Below are 21,688 nucleotides of genomic sequence, written 5' to 3'. Positions count from 1 at the left end.
AGAAATAGATGTCTTAAATCTGATCCTATTAATATTATTGGAGAAACATATTGGCTTTGACTTCATTAACCTAAATGAAAGCACTGCAATCTGTGAATCGGGATCTGACGTGGATTAGAAAGTGACATTCTTGAGTCAGGCTTCTGACCCAAATGGAAATGCTCAGTTTCTATATAATTGCATTTTAAAGCAGATTTTGTTCCTGAATTCATACTTCTGTGGTCCCAAACCACTGTGAAAGAAAGATCATTATTCATTTTGAGCTTTTTCATTTTGAGACTCTGACTTATTTAGGGTTTTTTTTTAACACAATGCAGGTAACATAGTCAAGGGAAAGTAATTGCAAATAATCTTGTTACAAGGACAACTCTATTGCTTTGAAGCAGCAAGATAATCAACGACCTTGAGAAGCTTGTCTGGTAATTGTGTATGCAGTATGAAGGCTTTGAATGGGTGTAACAGACAATACATGATGTTAGATGTGAAAATAAGTAGCACAATATTGTGAGCTAACCTCACTCCATTAATTTTCACATGAAGGATATTAATAATCTTGAGAATATTTAAAAGTTTCAAAGAAGGAAGGAGAGTTCTTCTGCTCCTCACATTGCTGCACATCTCCCTTGACCTACGGCAAGTTTGTGCTTCAAACTTCTCAAACTGCAAAATAATGAGATGTACCTAACATTTATGCCGCTTTCACATCCTTCACAACGAGCTTTTTGTAGCAGTAAATCACTCTCAAAGAGCCACTTTATCAAGCAAGGTCACTGAGGGAGAAATTAGTCACAGCAGTATCTTGACAAAGTGTGTGATCCTCATGTTTGCAGCTTACAAACAATCAGTGTCTGTTTATCATCGCACGCACGCCTCGCTTTAGCACTGCACCCGAGAGCCAAACCCCCTCTCTGTGCTTGGAGATACTCCCTGGAAATATCTGTGCTGTCCTCGACACTACTCCATGCCCAGATTCTGTCCTGGTTCAAATCTTTGTAGCTCCAGTGACTCCAGTGAAGCTTCATTAATTCCCAGCGGTAGATAATGTGTTCTTGCATCCTCTGCTCCTTTGCTGCCTGGTTTCTGGGGAAGCAGCAGGGCAATGCTTTCCTCCTGCCAGGGAAAGGGGCAGGGAAATCACTTGGACACAGAACTACTTGCTTTATGGGTACTGTTGTGTGAGGCCTTAAGCAGCACCTCCTGCTGACTTGGCTTCAAGTGTTTGAAATTCATTACTACACAAAAAGATTAAATAAACTTGATGTACCAACCTGGGAGAACTGTAAAGGGTGCCCTCGTAACAGAGGGAGTGGGACAGAAAAAGTTCCTCAGCATTTGGAATATGACAGTATTTGAAAACACAGAAAAACTGGCTTTTGAATTAGAACCAGAAAAAAGTTCAAACAATGAGAAATATGTCCCATGTCAGCATGACCTGAACAACACTTTCACATTTTTTTAGACTGGAAACATTTAATTTCAGTTTTTCAACAGTGTTTTCTATGATAAAAAAAATATATATAACTAAGTGTAGCAATTAACTTTTCATATATTAAAAAAATTATCAAACCAACACTATATATTTTTAACTTTTGTTTTAGTTTCCCATGTTTTTCTACTTCTTAGGCCTACCAGATTGTGACATTTATATGTCCTTTGCAAAAATAATCTTTCATTCTTGAAAAATCTATAGCACCAACTCAAAAAGATCATCACAATTTGACCTCTTTACAATCAGTTAATGATATTAAATAAAAAATGAGAATGTGACTTAGCTCTTATTGTCTTCTGTTGAATGCTTGCATCACTTTTTTAGGTAGTCAGTAGCAGGAACATTGAATTATTTTGTTGATTAGGTATGCTAAAGCTCCTGCTAGAGTTGCACCTTGTCTCTTTCATCTTTTCCTTTGATAGAAATCCTTCTGTAGCTCTTCATTTGGAATTATTCAGAGCTCCTTTTAAACTAACTCCATTTTTCTCTTTTTTTCCCCCTTTCAAATGCTTTACTGAGAGTTTTTCTCTTTTCCGTGTCTCTTTTTGTTAATATGTTTTTGAGAGGTTTATAAAATACAATAGTGTTTGCTGTCTTGCCTGAAGTCATGACACTGATGCCTACACAAACAAAAAGTAGGAGAAAAATGGAAGGCTCCCTCTGTAGCATCTGAATTTGCCACATAAAACACTACAGATAAATTTTCAGTCACCTATAATAACATTTTAAGGCAAAAGTTCAAGAATTGCCCTGGATTTTCCCCTGTTTCATGCACCACAAAACTCAGTATTTGTTATTCCTCCCAAAGGCAGCACTTTACATTTCCAATGCTCTCAGCTTGGCAGGTTTGCAGTTGAACTGCCTTTTGGCAGTGCTGTATTTCATGATATAGTTAATGCTTCAATTCAGAGCTGTAAAAAGCCAAAAAAAAATGAACACAAACTGATTAAAAAAAATTGCTTTAGATTGATATTTTCGGTGTTACCACAAGATATAGAATGTCCCTCAGATGTAGAATCCTGGTCTCATGCCAGAAGTGGCACTTAATCTGGTTAAGTAGAGCAAGCAATTGCATCTGCTGAAATATTTGCCTGCTGTTACTGTCCTCTGTTCTCTCCCCTTCCTACCTGCATGGTGCCTTAGCATGCTGCTGTAAAGCTGAAGTGTAGCCCTTATCTGTTGATAGTCAGAGACATCCAGACTCTTGTGTACTCAGAGCGACACAGCTGGCACAAAGTGAAGATGAGTAAAGCTGGTTTTTATTATGAGTTGAAATTATCCATAAGGGGAGAGGAAGTGTGATCCAGCCTACTCTTCCTGCCTCTTGCAGGACTTGCACTGGTCCTCCTCTGACTGAAGGCTTACCCAGGTGCAAACTCCAGTGCAGAGGGGATCAATGTATCAGCACAAATTGCAGCACTGGCACAAGTAGACCTAACAGAAATCAGAGCTTGGGCAAGTACTAATAAATATCAATGAAAAATTACATCAGATAAAACTTCAGAAAGAAGAGCCTGAACCTCAGATCTGTCACACAATGTGGCCCACACTGTTTGTATTTTGGAGCTGATTCTTCAGGCAGGAATATTTGAATTGCTGCCCAAACGTTCACTTGCTAAGACAGAGAAGCAAATTTCAGAACTGCCAAGACCTCTGACTTAAGGTGCAAGCAAATTTTTAATAATCAGCAAACAAAAATTAATTCATGCTGAAACAAATGTTGGGTAAAAGAACTTTAAAGTAGCTTATTTCCTAGTACTGCTGATGCAGAGCAACAAAAAATGTGGGAACACTCAGGAAGGAAATTAAAAGTAGTCAGAATTTTTGCTATATTAATACCTGACTGTTTTGCTTTCCTCTCAGCACAGCATGACACATGCTCCAATTAAATTAAGTACTGATTTATAGGTAGCTCATTGTATCTTTTTCAAGGCCCTATTTCACTTAGCCATCCCTGTCTTCTGTAGAAAAAAAAAGTCCTTTCAAGAAATAAAAAGATAAATAGACTATTCTATTATTATTATTATTATTATTAATAATAATAATAATAATAATAATAATAATAATAATAATAATAATAATAATAATTCCTATTCCTGAGTGGTCTCCCCTCTGTACCCGTGTACTAAACCTTTTCTGATGGTAGACACCACATATATACTAGACAAATAAGTCTAAGTCTGTGTCATATCTCATGCATTTGATTGTCTTTAATATGAAGAGATGCTGTAATGGTACCTTGCAAATAATATAGAAATGTTTATTTCACTGCAGAAAATACTGTGAATGAAATTAAATTAAATTAAAATGAAAAATTAAATTTTCTAAATTAAAGTCAACAATGTCTGAGTTTATTTAGAAATTAAGAGTCATTTCCCTGCAAAAATTCACAATGTACTGAGGGCCTAAAGTAATTAATGGGTTGTTCTCTGTATAATTGTAAGAGTTTTCTTTATTTGAAAGTAAAAATGATCACTGTTTTTGTTTAAGAATAATGAGTACAGTATTTCTTTTGGGTCTAAAATCAAACTGCAGTACCATATCCTAGTTCTTCATGGAAAATAAACCCTTTGCAAACTGCTCTAGACACATCAGTTATTAATGGTCTGTTGCAAAAGAACAGTTCCATTTACAAATTTACAAGTGATCAATCCTTATCCTGCTCATGTCTATTCAGAAGGAATTTGTTTTGGTAAGGATTATAGTGTGGGAATAGTACCTTGTGTTCGTGAAATCCTTTAGAATGGCCAGTTATATGAAAAAGTAGCTTTCTGACATTTTGCTTTTGACATCTATACAATCCTTTTCCTGACTTCAGTAGAGGTGTTATAAAAAAGGATGAGCTCAACTTTCCTTCAGTCATTTTGCTGAATATTTTTCAGAGATCTACAATATGGATAACAGGCAAAAATTTTGTCTAATTTTGAAATTTTCAATAGCTATCAGCGTACATAATACAGCAGAAATGCATGTGGTGTTATGATTATGCTACTGATTTTGAGTTACTCAAAGGAAACAAAAGAATTCTGAAAACCCCATAAATTGTTAATCAAGATATTTTGATGATGTCAGCCTCTGCCACAAAAGATATTAAAGCAAATATTTGTCATAAATTAATGAGAATTAATGATATAAATTTTTTAATGACTATAGCTTTCATAGCTGGAACTCTTCTCTACTTTCTCTCAAAAAATAATGTTACATGTTTAGAAATATAATATGATGAATGTTTTATTTTAACACCTGTATATTTCCATTTGGCAGACCCCGGTTCCTCCACCCCTACTGTTTCTCGCCCAGCTTAATTCCCTTTTTGTACTACTAAGGAAAGTATTAAAATTATAATTCTGAATTACAATCTGGTTTTGTCCACTTTTCTTTTCAAAAAAGTTTTTTTTATTGCGTTTCTATTCCACAATGATACAGAGCTGTAAGAATTAGGTCTATTCTGCATGGGTGAATGTGAAGGGGTATCAGCAAACACACAGAATTATTTCATGGGGCGTTATAGGGTGTGGTATGGGAATAAACCAAAGCCCTTGGATGAAGAAATAATGGGTTCATTAAACACAGAGTGCTAAAACTGGGCTGGGAAAGGTTCTGTTGTGAATGTACCAGTGACTGTGTTTGATTGCAAGTGGGCCTCATGGCCATGTCCCTGTCAGGATGTGTGTGTGGGAGACGGGATTATCGTCCCGCAGAGCTGCTGGCCACCTGCCTGCCACACCAACAGCAGGGTCCCAGTGAGCTCCAAAGCAGCTGTACATACAGCCTGTCGTGGAAATTTGGGACAGGCGGGAGAGAGGGGGGAAACATTCCTGTGTACTCTTTATTAGGAGAGAAGCCGCGAACCTCTTTTGGTTACAAAATGATGGAAAAGAGTATGGTGAGGCAATAGTAAAAAAGGAGAGTTTTTAATGAACCTAATGTAGGCCAGGTAGCTGCTTCATTCCATATGCACATTGGATGCTTCTGCCTTTCCTTCTACGTGCTTTTGTCTGCCAACAGAAATCACTTTTGCCTTTGCGCTTTTCACTTTGTGCAGATCCCTTCTTCTGGAAATCCAGAAATTGGAGAGAGTGCAGATTATTCCTTTGTGGAAAAGGTAAAGAGGATACCCCATGATTTCCCAGTGTTTTTACGGGTGCTAATTCCAGCCCAATCCAAGCAAGCCAAAGAGTGTTCATATCTCTTAAATATATACTTGAGTAGGTATTCATTAGTAATGTAATAATTTATGACTGGCTATGCAGTGATTTTGGTTAAACTAAGTTAGGAAGTCAATTTTATAAGACATTGTGAAATGAAGAATTCAATCACTATCATGGCAATTAATCACTCACAAGATTGAAATCTGTGCTATTTTTTTAAATTTGAAAGTGTCTGGTTTTGATTTCCTGTCCCTTTCCCTGTCACCACCAAATTAATCACACTTGAGGTAGGATCAGGATACTTAGGAGAGATGGTGATCCAGACACTTGATATATTTGGGCATAATGCAAGCACATTACTTTTTGTAGCTCCTTTTTCCACTTTTTCCAGAGGTTTACATCCATTTTAAAATCTGCTCCCCCCACTACAATATAAGCTATATCATTGGGTAAACATCGGGTTCTTTACCATTTAAACATCCAAATATGAGTTTTTCCTTTTGAACACTGTTCTCAAAGTTCAGTTATTTGTCCAAATTATGTCCTGAAATTAATTTAAAAGCTGCTTATTTTCAGGTTTCAATCCTCACACTCATAAGAATTTCCAGTGTTCTGTGTTTCAGGGCAATAATTTTCCTTTATAAATACAAACACTTTTAATATGACCATGAATATACCTAATTGTAAGTACTAAAATACATTTTTTCAACTTTGAAGGACACGTTTGGTAAATGATGTCACACAATGAAGTATGTCTTGTATTGTAATCTACTAAACCTGCCTAGGAGCAGTATTATGAAGGTGTTCTCTCCAATTTTGTTCTAAAACATAAGAAAAAGAATTCTGTGATACATTTTAAAGATCAAAAAAAGGTGTTTTCTTTTGAGACTTCCATCATCAAGAAGCAGTGGAAGTACTACAAGGTGAATGCAGCAGGTGGTAGTGCTCCATTGCCATGTTTGTGTCATTCATGCATGTTGTTTGGTTGTATATTTTATTGCTGGTTACAGAGCACATCAGAAAGTGACAATGATGAAGTTGATGGCAACAATATATGTGGTTTCAGAAAGAAAAAGGAAATCAAAGGTCCTACAAAGTATGTTCCTCCTTTAGAAAATGAGAAGATGGAGCTGTCCCGTACCTCAAAAGTCCCAGATCCTTGTGCCCTTAAAGGAACCACTGGTTGCTCGGAGCTGCCATCAGAGCAGGCTCTCCAAAACCCCACTACCCTTCCTGCAGTGCAAAAGGACAGAGGAGGTCACGACAATTCCAGCAATGGAAAAGAGGAGAGGTGTGGAGAAACACAAGAAACCCAGGAATGTGCTGATACTGGGAAAAGCATATTAGGAAAAATGCACGAGGAGACAGACACGGCAGCTCAGATGAAGCTGCCCACGAGTGCTCAGCCCGTGCGGTCTGCAGAGAAAGGCGGCTGCACGGAGGCAGTGCCGAGGGGGAAGCACAGTGAGCGGGCAGGGGGTAAGCCAGAAGAACGGGCTGGGATGGAAGAAAACATTGTCAAGTTCCATGTGACAAAGATGGGCTCCCTGGGAAGTGCTACATCCATGCCAGGGAGCCGAACCGGTGTGTCCTTCAAGGGGGCACCTGGCATTTCTAAACGAAGTCTACAAGAGCTGAAAAACCTGCTAAGTGAGGGTCATCTGCCTTCTCATGGGCCCAACTTCTGTGGCAAGGCAGGCAGCCCTTTCTCTCAGAACAATCTGAAACCCCGGGAGAAAGCAGCTGACAAGCAGGGCCGGCCCTTTGAGACTTTTAGTCCCCATTTTGGAGAGGAAAAGCAAAAGTATCTCAGCTTCCACAAGGAGGGAATGGGGCAGCAGAGCAAAACCGTCCTGGTCCTCAGCTCTGCCGGCTCTGATCAGCAGCAAGCAGCGGGAAGCGATGTGGATCACCTTTTTCTGGGACTTCCAGCAGCTCCTACCCCTGCAGACAGCACAGCTCCTGAGGTGCATTTTGACTCCTCCACAGGCCTCGACGGTAAGGATGCTTAAACATCACCTGCTCTCCCCTTAAAGAAAATGCTCCTGTTTTGTGGTGTTTTGCTAAGCTGCGAGTTTAAGTCAGAGCTAGTGCATGAGAGAACTGACACCTGTGGTTTCTGTGTGATCAGGATAGATTGGATATTGTGCTCTACATCTATGCTGCTTTTTTCTTGTTTTCTTTTTTTTTTTTTTTTAAAGCAAGGCATTTATAAAGCCCAACTGCCTGCCAAAAACTGTCACACACAAGTGGTCATGTCTTTTTCACTAAAACTAAAATATTTCCTCATTTAAACTGAATGCAGGCAGCATTTTCCAAAATTCTGCTACATACTGCAAAGCTCTGATGGCATCTGCGCTTCTTAAAGTTTCTCTTTTTTTAAAAAAAAAACATTTCCAGCAGTAGAAATTGTTCCCATGTAGGAATGGTGTTTTCAATTATTTGTCTTGTGAGAGGACTGGAATGCAAAAACCTCTCTTGCAAATTATAGGGGAAGAAAAGCAAATGAGGCAGAGAGAACTTCCACTTATTTTCATGCTGTTCAGTAAGTCCATTTTGGAAGTGTTTGTAGAGACAATTAATTGCTACTAATAGGCTGTGACTTCTTTGTAAAAGCTTCTGGGCTAGCTGCATCAACAAACTGAAAACTATTATTAGCTGTGATGGTGTAATGGGCTTGAACAGTTTGTTGTTCTGTTTCCAGGAAGCACAAAAACACCAGTTTGTCAGTTGTATGAATATGAGATTAATACAGTTCCATGAGCATCAGTCCAAGATCACATTATCAGCTTTCCAGGACCAATATCTTGCCTTTTGACTTATCTTGCTAATACAAGAAATACGAATCTCTTAATTGATAAAATACTTTATCCATCATTAACTATGTAAGAAAATATAATAATAGCAATGAAATATTTAAAATAATATTAATTTATTCTGCTTTTTTAATGTGTCCTGACAGATGGATAGAAACTCTGCTCTAGATATCCTGAAAACAGACAATTTGAACATGTCAGTTGTTATTAGCTGCAGCAGGATTTTTTTGCAGACATTTTGTATTACCCAGTTTGAACAAGTCTGAAAAAGAAATCCATGAACAGTATCAGGGTTTACTAAAGGCACTGCATGAGAAATACAAAGCTTTGAAACAGTACTTCACACTTGAACCACTCTCTATTCATGTCTATTAGAATAAAAAGTTTAGAGGATTATTTCTCAGCCTATGCTTGATGCTATTCCCTTTCCAGACTACATTGTTTGGCACATTGTTAAAGGCTAGAAAAATTCATTATCAGAATTTTAACCCTACTGTGTTCTCATTGTCTGCAAAACCAGCAAGTATATTTTAAAACATAGGACTAATTATTCTTTGTCATAACACCATTTACAAGGTAGAGGGAACTGATGAGAATAATTGCAGATTCCACAGGGAGATTTCAACCCAGTTGTAACCACTCAAGATGAAGCAGCTAATCTAAGCTTATTACCTAGTCAGTAAAGAGAGGCATTTTGTCTTCAGAGGGGTATTAGAAGTGGATGAAAGCTTAATTTCTGAAGGTGGGTGTGTATTTCCACTCAGTGGGGAAGAAGCCCCGTGATTATTAGTTTAGGTCACTTGTCTAACTCTGAGATGCCTAAAGCTACCTGGGATTAATCCTGTCCTGTATGACTGGTGGTAGTGATGGCTGCAGGAGACCTACAGGTGAGAAGTAACTGCGAGGGGAGCTGGGAGAAAACTGGTTTTTCTCATCAGAAAAGTATTCAATATCAAACATTTTGGAATCTCATGAGGTTTGGATTCCATTTGGCTTTGACCAAACAAGTTGTAGGCTTCACTGGGCATTTCAACTAGTTAATGGAATGCACAGAAATAGTTTCTACTTAATAAGAATTGTATGTGTTCAAAATTTAATTTTTATTGAATATATTTAGTAACTTAACTGAAGAAAAGAAAGTTCTAGATAAATTTCTGCACTGTTTAATGAGCCTTTGCATAAACAGTATTTCATTGCTGCCTGTGATAATTTATTGTTTGGTAACATCAAATCTGAAATATTTTCATTTTTTGGACTAAAACATTATATTAAATATTTCAGTTACCAAAGGTTCTGAAGTCTTGGATCTAAAGGTACCTTAACTTTGAGTAGATCTGAAATACAATCTACAATCATTTGCAAGTTTTCAAATATTTGAACTTGCTCAAATCAGAAGACTTCATCCCAAATGTTTGGAAAAATTGCAAGAAGTTATATTTCAGATCTACTCAGTGTTGAGATATGGCTAAAACAGGAATGCACTTTATTGTTATAAAAGTATGCATTTAAGGGACAGTAGACACTGTCAGTAGTAGATCAGCAGTAGAAAGGTTAAAATATGTAGCTGAGCATCAGGGATTCAGACAACATCAGAGAATTTATACACAGTCATGTTAATTACATGGCTAACATCTCTCTAAAATGATAAATCCGTATATTTTCCAAAATTATGATGTGTATTTTGTCCATTTCTTGTCATATCTTTTGTAAAAGAAGTACTTGGGTGTGGGAAGAAGTAATAGGAAAGAAGCAGACATGTCAGATACTTAGGTTAGTAAGAAAAATGTTACTTGAACAATGTCAGAGAAACTGGAGCTGAAGCTAAAGCTAAAACTCAATCTAAAGCTAGAAAGAAAGAAAGCCTGAAACTAACACATGCAGCTAATTAGGTGAATATATTGTCAGCACTAACCTGAATTCAGGAGTTTTATTTGCCAAAGTTTCTATATCTGATAATGATGTGAATTTCTGCAAGTTGGTATGTAGTCATCAATTACCAGGTGCTTCTTTGGCTGTTCAGTCCCTGCGTTCTTGGGAGACAAAGAGGGATGATTCCAAGCAGTGAAGGATAAGAATGACAGTAAAAGATGTATGTAGTGTTAAATAACCACTCGTGGTATGTACATGCACACAGGATGAGTTCATGCATGTGCTATATATCTATAGTGTATATAGCACATAGGGCAGGTGTGTACTGACCTCTCTGAACTGAAATCTCACCACGTGCTGCTCTGTATGCTACTTAATCAGAATATTAATACTATAGTAGCCAGAGAGGAGGCCAGAGGAAATAACTTTATTCAAGCAGTATGAAGCACCCGAGCATCATGACGCCCCAGACTCTTGGTGTATCATCCCCTGGGACACAGGGGGATGTGGGCTCCCAGAGCCAGGGACTGCAGGTGGCCTCAGCAGCCACACACACTGTGTGTGGGCAGAAGGACCGACTGTGTGAGCCTGGTGACATCACACAGGCTGAGGAGAAATCGCTCTTCTGCACCTTAGGCAATTATATCCCCCCCAGCTAGCTGTAGGTGAGCAAAGCACTGACATAAGTCTCTCACCTGAGGCTTCAAATTTGCTTTGGATAAAATTTTTTTTGCTCCAAATTTGCCAGGATAAAAAAATGTTTTAAAATCTACTCAGTGCAGACTGCAGAGCTGGACATCCAAAACAGCTCCCAATGCAGGTCCTCTCACCAGGACTCATATTCTTGAGGAATATATATATGACATATATATATATATATATATATATATATATATATATATGTCAAGTATATGGCCATATAAATATGACCAACATGAGACCAAGAACTGCTTGAGAGGAAACTGAAGATGGAAAATATGTTTCAGCTATGGCTGCAGGCACCAGTGGCTACCTAGAGACTGTTGAAATTTCAAGTGCACAAGAAAGTCTGAATGCTTCAAGGATCTCATGCTGACCCCAAACACTAAATTCCTTGATAAGCTTGGCTTTTTAAAGAAAATCATATCAAGAAGATATTAGCAGGATTCCATACTTAGAAGTGGATTTCATCAGTCTCACAAGAAGTCTTGCTTTCTACTACAATATTAGCCTCATGTTCTTACTCTTGACTTGTCCAAAGTTCTTCTTTTTCATAATGAGGCACTAACAAATGATGTACCTAATATTTAGGGACAGAATTATGAATCCTTCAGCAAAGAAATAGCCTAGGCTTTTCTCTCCATTGACATAGAAAGATTTGCTCACACAGTCTGAACCAAATTTCAACTCCCCATGTGGTTTCACTGTCCTCTGTGCACACCTGGAAGAGACGTGCCTGCCCCACCTGGAAGAGACGTGTCTGCCCCCACTGATTCTGCCCAGTAAATCCAGTCAGTCCCAAGGAAATAGAAATGGAGACTCTTTGGGAGCTGTAGGTGAACAATCAGGGGATATAAGTGGTCACTTCATAGTCACTGCCTCTGCTGTAATCCTGCAGCATAACAATGTCTTACTTTGGGACTTAGGACTGTCTTTTTCACTTAGTACCCTTTTCCACTTTGTATTTTACACAAACTGTGCCATTCTTGCAGCTTTGCTAAGGTGAAGAACCAAAGATATACTGTTCCTTCATGTTCTTTCCCCATGCCTTATCTGTGATCCAACAACATTTTTCTCTCTTTGTCTATGTTTTGAACTGACTTGGAGTATAGCAGGGTTGAAGCTCAGTTCCTTACTAAATCCTCTTGGTTGCCTTTATTTTCTATTGAAAAAAAATCTTATTTTTTGTCTTTTTCTTTCCTTTTCTTTCTGAACTAAGCTATAAACTGACCTTTTTTTTTTTACCTAACAAACTCTAAGAACAAACCAAAACAAGCAAAAATTCTTAAGTCATTTATCTTCCATACTAATAGATGAAATCTTCCTCCTCTGTGACTCCATGATTTCCCATTTTCCCCTTAATCTATATAAAAGAAAAATGGTCATTCAGGACTTCCATCCAGTCTTTCTGATCTATTTTGTCCTCTTTCAGCTAAGATTCAACTAATCTCTCCCTGGTATTTGTTGTAAGCTAGTCATGGCATGACTCTGTGTGAGAAAGAGGTGTATTCTGACAGTAATTCTTCCTACCCACTGGAGATGCTTGCTTTCTTTACAGTAGTAGTTAAAAGTTGCAAAAATTGTTAGATTGGACCTAATGTAAGGGAAATGCATTCTTTGCTTGTTATGGCTGCCTTTCCATCCACAACATATTCATGAAAAGTTTATTCCTTACCTTCAATACTGTACAAAGTCTCTTCCCTAATTAACCTTGCTTCCCATTAAGCGTAGTGCTCTCTCTCATCCTGGAAGTGTTCAAGGCCAGGTTGGATGGAGATTTTAACAACCTGGTCTAGTGGAAGCTGTCCTTGACTGTGGCATAGGCACATAGAAACTAGATGATCTCTAAGGTTTCTTTCAACCCAAACTGTTCTATGATTCTCCTGATTTTTTAAAATTAGGACAAATATTTTTAGACCAGTAGTTTGCAACAATGTGTGCCTTGATTCATGCAACTTTGCCCAATGATTCCTCCATAAATCCAATTTTTCTTTTTGATTTTGAAGAAAGATAGGCCAGTGTAGTTTAATCTTGTTTAGGATTATCAGTTAGGGAATTCCATTGGGTATTACATAACTTTAATTTCTTTCAGACACCTGCACATATTGTTTTCAAATCCTCTAAATTTTGTACACAACCGTGATGATTTTCTCATTCACTGCAGATATTATATGAAATATCCTGGAATGTAGAAAAATATAGGTTATTTATCTTTCACTTATTGAGAGATAAGAACTTTCTTTGCATTTGACTCTTGAAGACGCATCTTCTCTGAGAAGCTGTGTTTTGTTGTTGTCATACAGTTTAGAAAGAATAATTTGTGGCTGATTGAAGCTATATGTCAGTCTCTAAATTAGCTACAGAACTCAAGGAAAAGCTGAGCTTCTCCATGGTCATGCCAGTAAAAACCTTGCTTTGCAATTAAGTTTAAAAAAGAAAGCAGACAAAGAAGTTAATGGGAAAAAAAGAATTTAAAATTTCACTGTCAAACAGATTGGGGAAATATTTTTACTGTCTCGTATCCTTTGAGAGTTTTTAGTAGGCTTACATATTTATTCCCCTGATAAGAGTCTCATAGGTGAGTTAAAATACAAGGTAGGAAACAACTTTTTATGTGCTTTACTGCAGAAATCAAATCAGTAAATGGTTTTGGCTAAACTTTTTTTAGGTGAGAAAGAAATGGAAATGGTGTATTTTTTCAACCTAAGATGCTTCTGATCTCTGTTTACATCAATAGAGCATTCAAATGCAACTCATGTCTACTTACCATGTCAAAAAACCAGAGGGGAATAGAAAAGTAGCAATAAGAATTTTATCAGCTGTAGGAAAAGCTGTCATATAAGGTTTGAGAAATAAAGGAGGGTAACATCTGAAGGCAAAAGTGAGAACAGTAAATAACATGCTGCGTAAAACAAGTAAACTGGCTGTTCTTAACTATCCCAACCAGAGCACTGTAAGGAAGAGCAGATATGTTTAAGCTGGTTCTGGCAGTAATTTCCATAGGATTTGGAAGAGTGTAATTGTGTGATTACCCAGTGGGAGTAATTTCTAGTGAGTACTGTCAACACAAGGTATCTGGTTTTTTAGAGGGTCAAATCTAGGTCTTCAGAGCATCCTGTGTTAGATTTCTAACATAGTAACCTCTTCTTGAACTGAAAAACTGTTTACTTGAGTTGTGGTGTGGTTTAATGCCCTCTAACAAGTTGAAAATGAAAGATTGATCTGTGATGTGCACTTTCTTCTGTTTTGGCACTTTTCTGTTGCTGAGAAAGGAAAGCTGATGTCAACTATTTTCCCTGGCTGCTCTTAGCAATCTGGGTTATTTAAATATTAATAATCTAAGAATGGCACCCCTCTTCTGCTAATATCATTATTATTAATGATAATAATGGTAATTTTTAAAATTTTGTGCAATTAATATGTTTTAAATATATGAAGATAGTCCATAATTGTAGATATTTTGTGTTAATTACAGTAGAAACAGGAATATTACCAATTGTTTCTGAGTGGTAACTTAAATGGGAAATGCAGACAGAACCATAGACAAACAGACATTTGGTTCTTTCCTGTGTCCTCCCAAACTGATGAAGACATTTAATGATTTGCTTAAAGAAAGATGGCCATCAATTTTTTATTGATTTTTAAAATGAAAATATGAACAAAAATTTGAGCATCTCATTGAGTTTACATGTTTCTTTAACAAGATTTTCTGAAACAAAAAAGAAATGCCCTTATTTCTAGGCACTCAGAAACCTAGAGAAAAAGTTACACTTGTGAACAGAATCCTCCCTTAGTAGAATGTAAAAATTTTAGACTGTGATTCTAAAACAGCTAGGCCTGTCAAATATGTATTAGCTACTTTACCTCTAGTAGCTAATGCTCTGGATAATGACTATATGAACTGAGTAAAGACAGAGTACTCAGTTCCCTACTATACTTTTCCAAACTTTAATAATTGTTAGAATCGTGGATGTAGTTTGACAGTGATTTATTTTGTGGCTATCAAGAAAATATATTTTGGGTCCTATGCAGTGGAAAAGGGAGCAGTTAGTAGTTATTCACTAATTATTAGTTAAGAAACAAATCCCCTCACATATTTCCAAAATCAATCAGAGGTGAGATTTTTATCTATCGTACAATTTACAGAAACATTATTTCAATGAGAAAGTAATCTGAAAATGATGTAAAATATGAACTCTAGAAAGTGTGTGAAGGTTTCATGACTGTTCTCTTGATTCTAAAAGATTTTGGAAAAAGCTCTTGTAGATGAATAAGTGTCTTTTGACAAGCAGGGTGTCTACACGGATATATAAATTAATTCTAGACTAATACTAGACCAATATATACAATTTATTCTCATAATTTAAAAATATATATCTTTGATTGTAAAAGTCTAATCAGAGAAGACAAATTCTTGCTCCTTTAGTTATTAATTTTTTCTTTCTTAATGTTCTTTAGAAAAATTGTATGTTTATGAATTTTCTGCTAAAGTTTGCTCACATATGGAATTATGTAGTTATTTAAATAACTTTAGCTCGAAGGCACATATATATAAAATTTGGAAAATCATCTGCCATTGGCAGATGTTTAAATTAAGTATATTTGTAGCTGTACTTTTAAAATTAATTTATGCATCAATAACATGACATATTTTCTTAGATACTGATTTGTAGAATATATATCTCTCAGGAATACGGTTTAAAAGAATTAATTGGATCCGAATTACAGTTGGTTTTTTTCTCATGATTTCTATATTTTTACCTGAAAAATATTTATTCAGTAGATGAAAATTTAACAGACAACATTTCAGGACATTTTAAGAAATACTTGCAAAATTTACTTTAAAAGCTGATTGATGTCAAGGGTTGTCAACCAATCCTTGCTTTGAACAATGCAAAGACATAAAAATCTCAATGTGGCAGGTGGTTGACAGTAAATGTTTACCATCTTTGCCAAGGAAATTAAACATATAAAATAAGGCATTGAGCGCTGCTTTAAAGGTAAAAGCCTCAGATTTCTGTCCCTGGAGTAAAAAAAAACAACTTCTCTTGATACAAACTTTAAGAAGATTTTCATAATCTTTTAAAGTTCTGTTAAACTATTAAACAGCCACAGTTTATACCTCTTAATAAATATCTGAATACTAGTCATGTTCATAAAAAAGTCCAATCTGGTAAATGCCAGTAAACCCATATGCTGTAAAACAACGTGACAGGATGACTAAAGTGGTGTTAAAATAACTTGGGGGCATAGACAAGGCAAGGCCAGTCCTCCCTGCTTGCTCTTGTGTTTTGGCAGCACCTGCAACAGTGTGAGTGTTACACAGAACATTTAAACAGGACTTCATTATTTAATACTCACTTTTTAAAAGGCATATTGTCCCAGTGCTTAGAGAAGACATTGGGGATGAAAAAAGCTATTTCCATAAGGAATTTAGAGCTGAAACAGGCCAAAGAGAAAGATGTCATGAAGAGAAGTGAATGTGACAAAATTATTTTCCTTCTGTTAAATTTTTTATCTCATATTTTATTCTCATATTTATTTAAATTTAGTTCAGTGCTTTCAGCTGCCTTTCCTCAGGAAGCGCTGTTATTCCTTAATTTTTCTTACTTGACTGACCTAAAGTATCCTCCTTGCCATCTAAGCTGGAGGATGCTCTAGTAATACTCAAAGATTCTGAGAAGTCTGTGACTACAGATGAAACTGTGGCCTTTTCAGGGAATAATCTGACAGCCCTGTGCTGGGCCAGCTGGTGAGCCTTCTTAAAGCCTTGCAACTGACTGTCCTACTTGCCCCAAAGGAGAGGTCAAAAAGCTGTGTTTGTGCCTGCTGGCTCCTGCTAGAGATCTGCTCTAGTTTGGGTACTTTGCTGCTGGAGAGATTAGGATTAATCCCACCAACCTTAAGAGTGCCTCAGCATGAAGCTTTAAACTTCCACTTGAAGGCTGGTGGTGAGTGCTTGCTGTTGGTGATCTTCCACTGTGGATTTGAAACTTCTGCAAAAATGCACCTGCGCACATCCTCAGGAAGAATGGAAAACTTTTCTCCCAGAAATGTGAAAAGAAATATATTTTTCCCAATTTTTCGCCTGTTAATATAAAATTTTATTCTTAGTTGTTTTAGTTTATTGTCCCAAGTGGAAGTTAATGCCTTACATAGTTTAACTGGAATAGAAACAATGCATAGATACTCCAAAGAAAAGCAGGATGAGAGATTGAGGTTGGAGAAAGGAAGTTACTGTGCCCATCTCTCTGTTCCATTACAGAAGTTATACTCAGGTGTTATTGCCTTCATGTCAAGAAGTTTATAGTGCCCTACAGCTTCTGCAATACAGTTGATGACTCCATAACAGCAAATGTATAAATGCCCAACTTCCCTTAAAAGTCACTGCCTGTGCTGGAGAAGAAAGCAATCCTCCTCAAGAGGCCTCGAGAAAGGTTTAGTAGAAGACAAGTGCCTTTTTTATTATGTTCCTGTGTCAACACACTTTACAAAGCCTTTGAAGAAACACTACCTGTGTTCTGTCAGTTTTCAGTGGGAAACAGGTATCCAGTTACTGCTTTTGCTCCTAAAAACCCTCAACAAACTTAATAAATTCCTGGTTTTACCACGTGTTCTCTTCTTAACTTGAAAAAGAGTCTAAATTATGGATCATTCCAAAAAATAAGGAATTTGATACAGGATGTCAGGGAAAAATACGTGTGTTTATTTGCAAAACTCTTACATGACCCATACCTTTTTGTCATTTCTGTTTTTACACCCCATGCCACAATTTCCTACTCTTGCACTTTTTAGGAGAGCCTTATTCCTGCATTCATTATTTTGTTTGACGTGAACACTCCTCTTCACTTCTAGCATTCAACAGAGACCCTGACGTGAACGGCTTTGGAAACCCCACTCTCCTTTACCTGTTCTCTCATATTGAATTTATTAAGCAGCAGATGGCCAGGGACAACGTGCAGTTTGTCAGATTTGAATCAATAGACCTCCACGGTGTGTCAAGATCAAAGAATGTTCCTTCTCGATTTTTTCAGGTAAGTTTTTGGTTTCTAGTTGTACCTTTATGTGTCTTCATGCTCCCATCCTTAAATTATATTTTTTTTCATACCGCAGGCAGCAACTCCAACTTATAACAAATTATCTGCGCCCTCCCCTTGCTCATGTTCCCAAAGGATCTAGACTTCTTTCATCACTGCAATAATTTATTCCTCTTTTCCTCCAAATAGTAATCCAATTAGATAAGGCTAATAATTTCAGTTCTTTGAAGTTCTAATTATCTCTCCCCTCAGAAATATCTTTTCAGATTCAACACATTATAAAAATTTTAGTTTGCCAAACATTTCCAAATTGAAAAAAAGAAAGGAGTAAACACTGAAAGAAATAAAATTACTGAAAATAAAATAATTTTAGTTATGAGAAATATCATAATTATCAATAAGATAGGAAAATATTACTGAGTTGCACAATGATTTAACAGCAATATTTGCCATAGTAATGATTCAGGAAATAAAAATCCAATTAGGAAGCAGGATAAATTAGGTAGCAATGTTCAAGGAGGGAGAAGTATTACTATGGGGTAGTCACCTTAGACACCTTTTTCAGCGCCAAAGGGACAGCTTAGACGTCTTGGAGCAGGGTTCACCACAGTCTGGAGCTTTGGTTATGGGTGTCACACATTGATACTGTTGACTGCTGCTTGCTGAAAAGAAGACAGACTTCATTCATCCATCCATTCTTTCATTCATTCATTCATTCATTCATTCATTCATTCATTCATTCATTCATTCATTCATTCATCATTCATATTAAGAGAAGCCACCATATGCAGTTTCCACGTGCAAATGTAAAATTGGCTCTTTTCAGTACTGAGCTTTCCCCTTTCTGGGTTTGTTCTGTCTCCCCTGCTCACACAAGTGGCAATTTTTTTCCCTTAGAAGAACAAAGGTAAGATGTAAATATGAGCCAAATTTCACTTGATAGAACTTGGCCTAATTGCAGCTTTCATCAGAAAAATGTTTGATCATAAGGGAAGTTGTAAAGGTGCTTGATTGAAGGTAGATGATCCTTCCTTGGGGTCTTACCTGCATTTCATTTTCATCAGTTGAAACTTTCTGCTCAAATGGAGAAGAAAGTATAATTATGAATTTTTCTCACCTGCAAGTGGTTCCCTGCATTTTGCCCCAAAACCTTTAAGTCTAGAAAGTGAGATTTTTCTGTTAAATGTTGCATCTGAAAAACAGTATTTAAAGAGAAGTTACAGCCTGAATTGAATTGATATCAATTAATTGTGGTCACTTGGGTCTAGGTAAAAAACTGGTAGCTAAATAGACTAACTATAGATAAAAGTCTGACTTGCAAAGTGTGCTTCTAACTGGTGATACCCATAATCGTATAAACACCATGCAAGAAAAGTGTTGAACAATTTTTTTGTCCTTTATGGAAATTTAAAAAATGATCATTGATGTCACAGTTTTCATACCAATCTTGCAGAAAGTTGTTCTGCTTTATAAAGACTTGTCAACTGGCTCTTACCCTTCACATCAGTGATCACTGCATTTTAGTGTTCTTTTACAAAAATATCATTGTTCTACCTGAGAATTTAAATTTTTTGTCTTTTATCTACATAAAAATACCGTTGAACTGTTTTCTGGTTTGGTAATATGTCATTCTGCTCTGTGTTTAGGAGAAAGCAATTCATGGTATCGCCATGCCCAGAAGTTACCTTGAACTGACACTGAATCCTAAAGACAATGAATTAGATTACATAAATGCAACCAATTTCAATTGTGACATAATTCTGAACCCTGATTTATCAACGTTTCGAATACTACCCTGGACTGAGCAGACTGCAAGAGTGATATGTGATTCCTTCACCGTGCTGGGCACCCCACTAATGACCTCCCCAAGGCACATTGCCAAGAAACAGCTGAGCCAGCTTCAGGACAATGGCTTTTCTTTGCACTCTGCATTCACTTATGAATTTTGTATTTACGGCATTACCGAGGTTGTAAATTCAAAGACAATATCCTTTCCTGCAGCCACGATACTAAATAACCATGACCAGACTTTCATTCAGGAGCTCATTGAAGGAATGTATTATGCTGGTGCCAACATTGAAAGCTTTTCTTCTTCCAGCGGGCCTGGGCAGATGGAGATCACTTTTCATCCAGCGTTTGGCCTAGATGCAGCTGACAGTGCCTTCACATTTCGAACGGGCCTCAAAGAGGTGGCGAAGAAGTATAACTACGTGGCTAGCTTTTTCTCAGAATCAGGATTCTACAATTCAGGGGCTCTATCTCACAGCCTGTGGGATCTGAATGGCCAGAAGAATTTGTTTTCTGCCGGCTATGGAGTTGAGGAGCTGTCAGAGCTTGGAAAAAACTGGTTGTCAGGGCTCTTGGCACACACGGCAGCTATCAGCTGCTTGATGGCTCCCACCACCAGCTGCCGCAAGTCCTATTCGAAATACAGCAAAGAATCAAAAGAGACTGTTAATGCAAAATGGGCATATAATGATAACAGCTGTGCCTTTAATGTCAAATGCCATGGTGGAAAAGGCACTTACATAGAGAATAAATTAAGTTCTGCTGCAGCAAACCCATACCTGGTCCTTGCTGCTACAATTGCTGCAGGTCTAGATGGAGTAAAGAGAGGACTCAGGTATGATGATGTGCTTGAAGAGGAAAACCACACTGGTGATCTGAAGCCCTCGTCTATCCCTCTGAAACTAGAAGATGCTCTGGTTGCACTCGAGAAAGATTCGTGCATTAAGGAAGCGTTAGGCGAAACTTTTATCCGATACTTTGTTGCCATGAAACATTATGAGTTAGAAACCGAAGAAATGGACAGTGAAAGGAATAAATGCCTGGGATATTTTATTTAGAAGGAGCACTCTTCTGTAGTGGTGCTGTGTAAATGCATACAGTGAATGGCTCAGATTCTTGAAATTAGTTTAAAATATATTTAAAAACGTTTTAATGTGTTGGGATTTTCCCCCCTCCCTTGTATAGTACATGGTAATTACACTTAATTGTCCGTATACATTCATGGCAGCACAAAGCTGTTATATTAATGAAATAACATTAACAAGCTCTTAAAAAACAGATTTTTTGGAGTTTTTTTTGGGCAGGCCTGCTGGTGAAAAGAAGAAAAGAGAAGGTGAAATAGAGAAGAAGATCAACTGCACAACTCTAACAGGACTGTATAACATGCAGAAAAATGGGAGTAATGGGGACAGTGATGAGGAGTGGGGTTTAGAACAGGGGAAAGCAGGGAATTTTGTGTTCAGCGTGGTTATGGGATTTGTTCCAGCCTATTCAGTAACTGATGAGTTGCTAAAGCAAGAAAATATGAGTTTGATTTAAAACATAAGCTAGAACAATGAACATTGTAGAGAGAGGGGCAAAGGACTGAGGCTGCACAACCTGAGAGGCAGGAAGCAGTATCTTAATGGACATAAATAAAAAAGGCAGGATGGATTGTGTAATAATCTGTACATCATGAATTCTTCTACTGAATGGAGTTTTCAAGAATTATAGTTAATAAAGTTACTGAAGGAAATCAAATGGTGACTTGAAGAGGGAATAATACATAAAAAGGCAGTAGTGTCAGGCCACTGTGCAATAATAAATGGGCTGGTTTTATATCTGTTTTGATGGTTAATG

General features: G+C 37.1%; 1 protein-coding gene across 1 annotated transcript; it reads left to right on the top strand.

Annotated features, from left to right (window-relative positions):
• Positions 1–6,567: 6,567 nt before the first annotated feature.
• On the top strand, positions 6,568–20,907 carry LGSN (lengsin, lens protein with glutamine synthetase domain; the record flags this gene model as incomplete). The annotated part of the gene is given in 4 exon segments (XM_084203059.1): positions 6,568–6,601; positions 6,604–7,638; positions 17,880–18,058; positions 19,708–20,907. Coding segments are annotated over 4 exon segments (2,448 nt in total).
• Between the last annotated feature and the right edge of the window lie 781 nt (positions 20,908–21,688).

The sequence above is a fragment of the Fringilla coelebs genome, assembly GCF_963513975.1.
Source record: "Fringilla coelebs genome assembly, chromosome: 3".
In the NCBI taxonomy this organism is placed as follows: Eukaryota; Metazoa; Chordata; class Aves; order Passeriformes; family Fringillidae; genus Fringilla; species Fringilla coelebs.
Note: the sequence above shows the minus strand (reverse complement) of the source record. Positions and strands in the feature narration are given on the sequence as shown.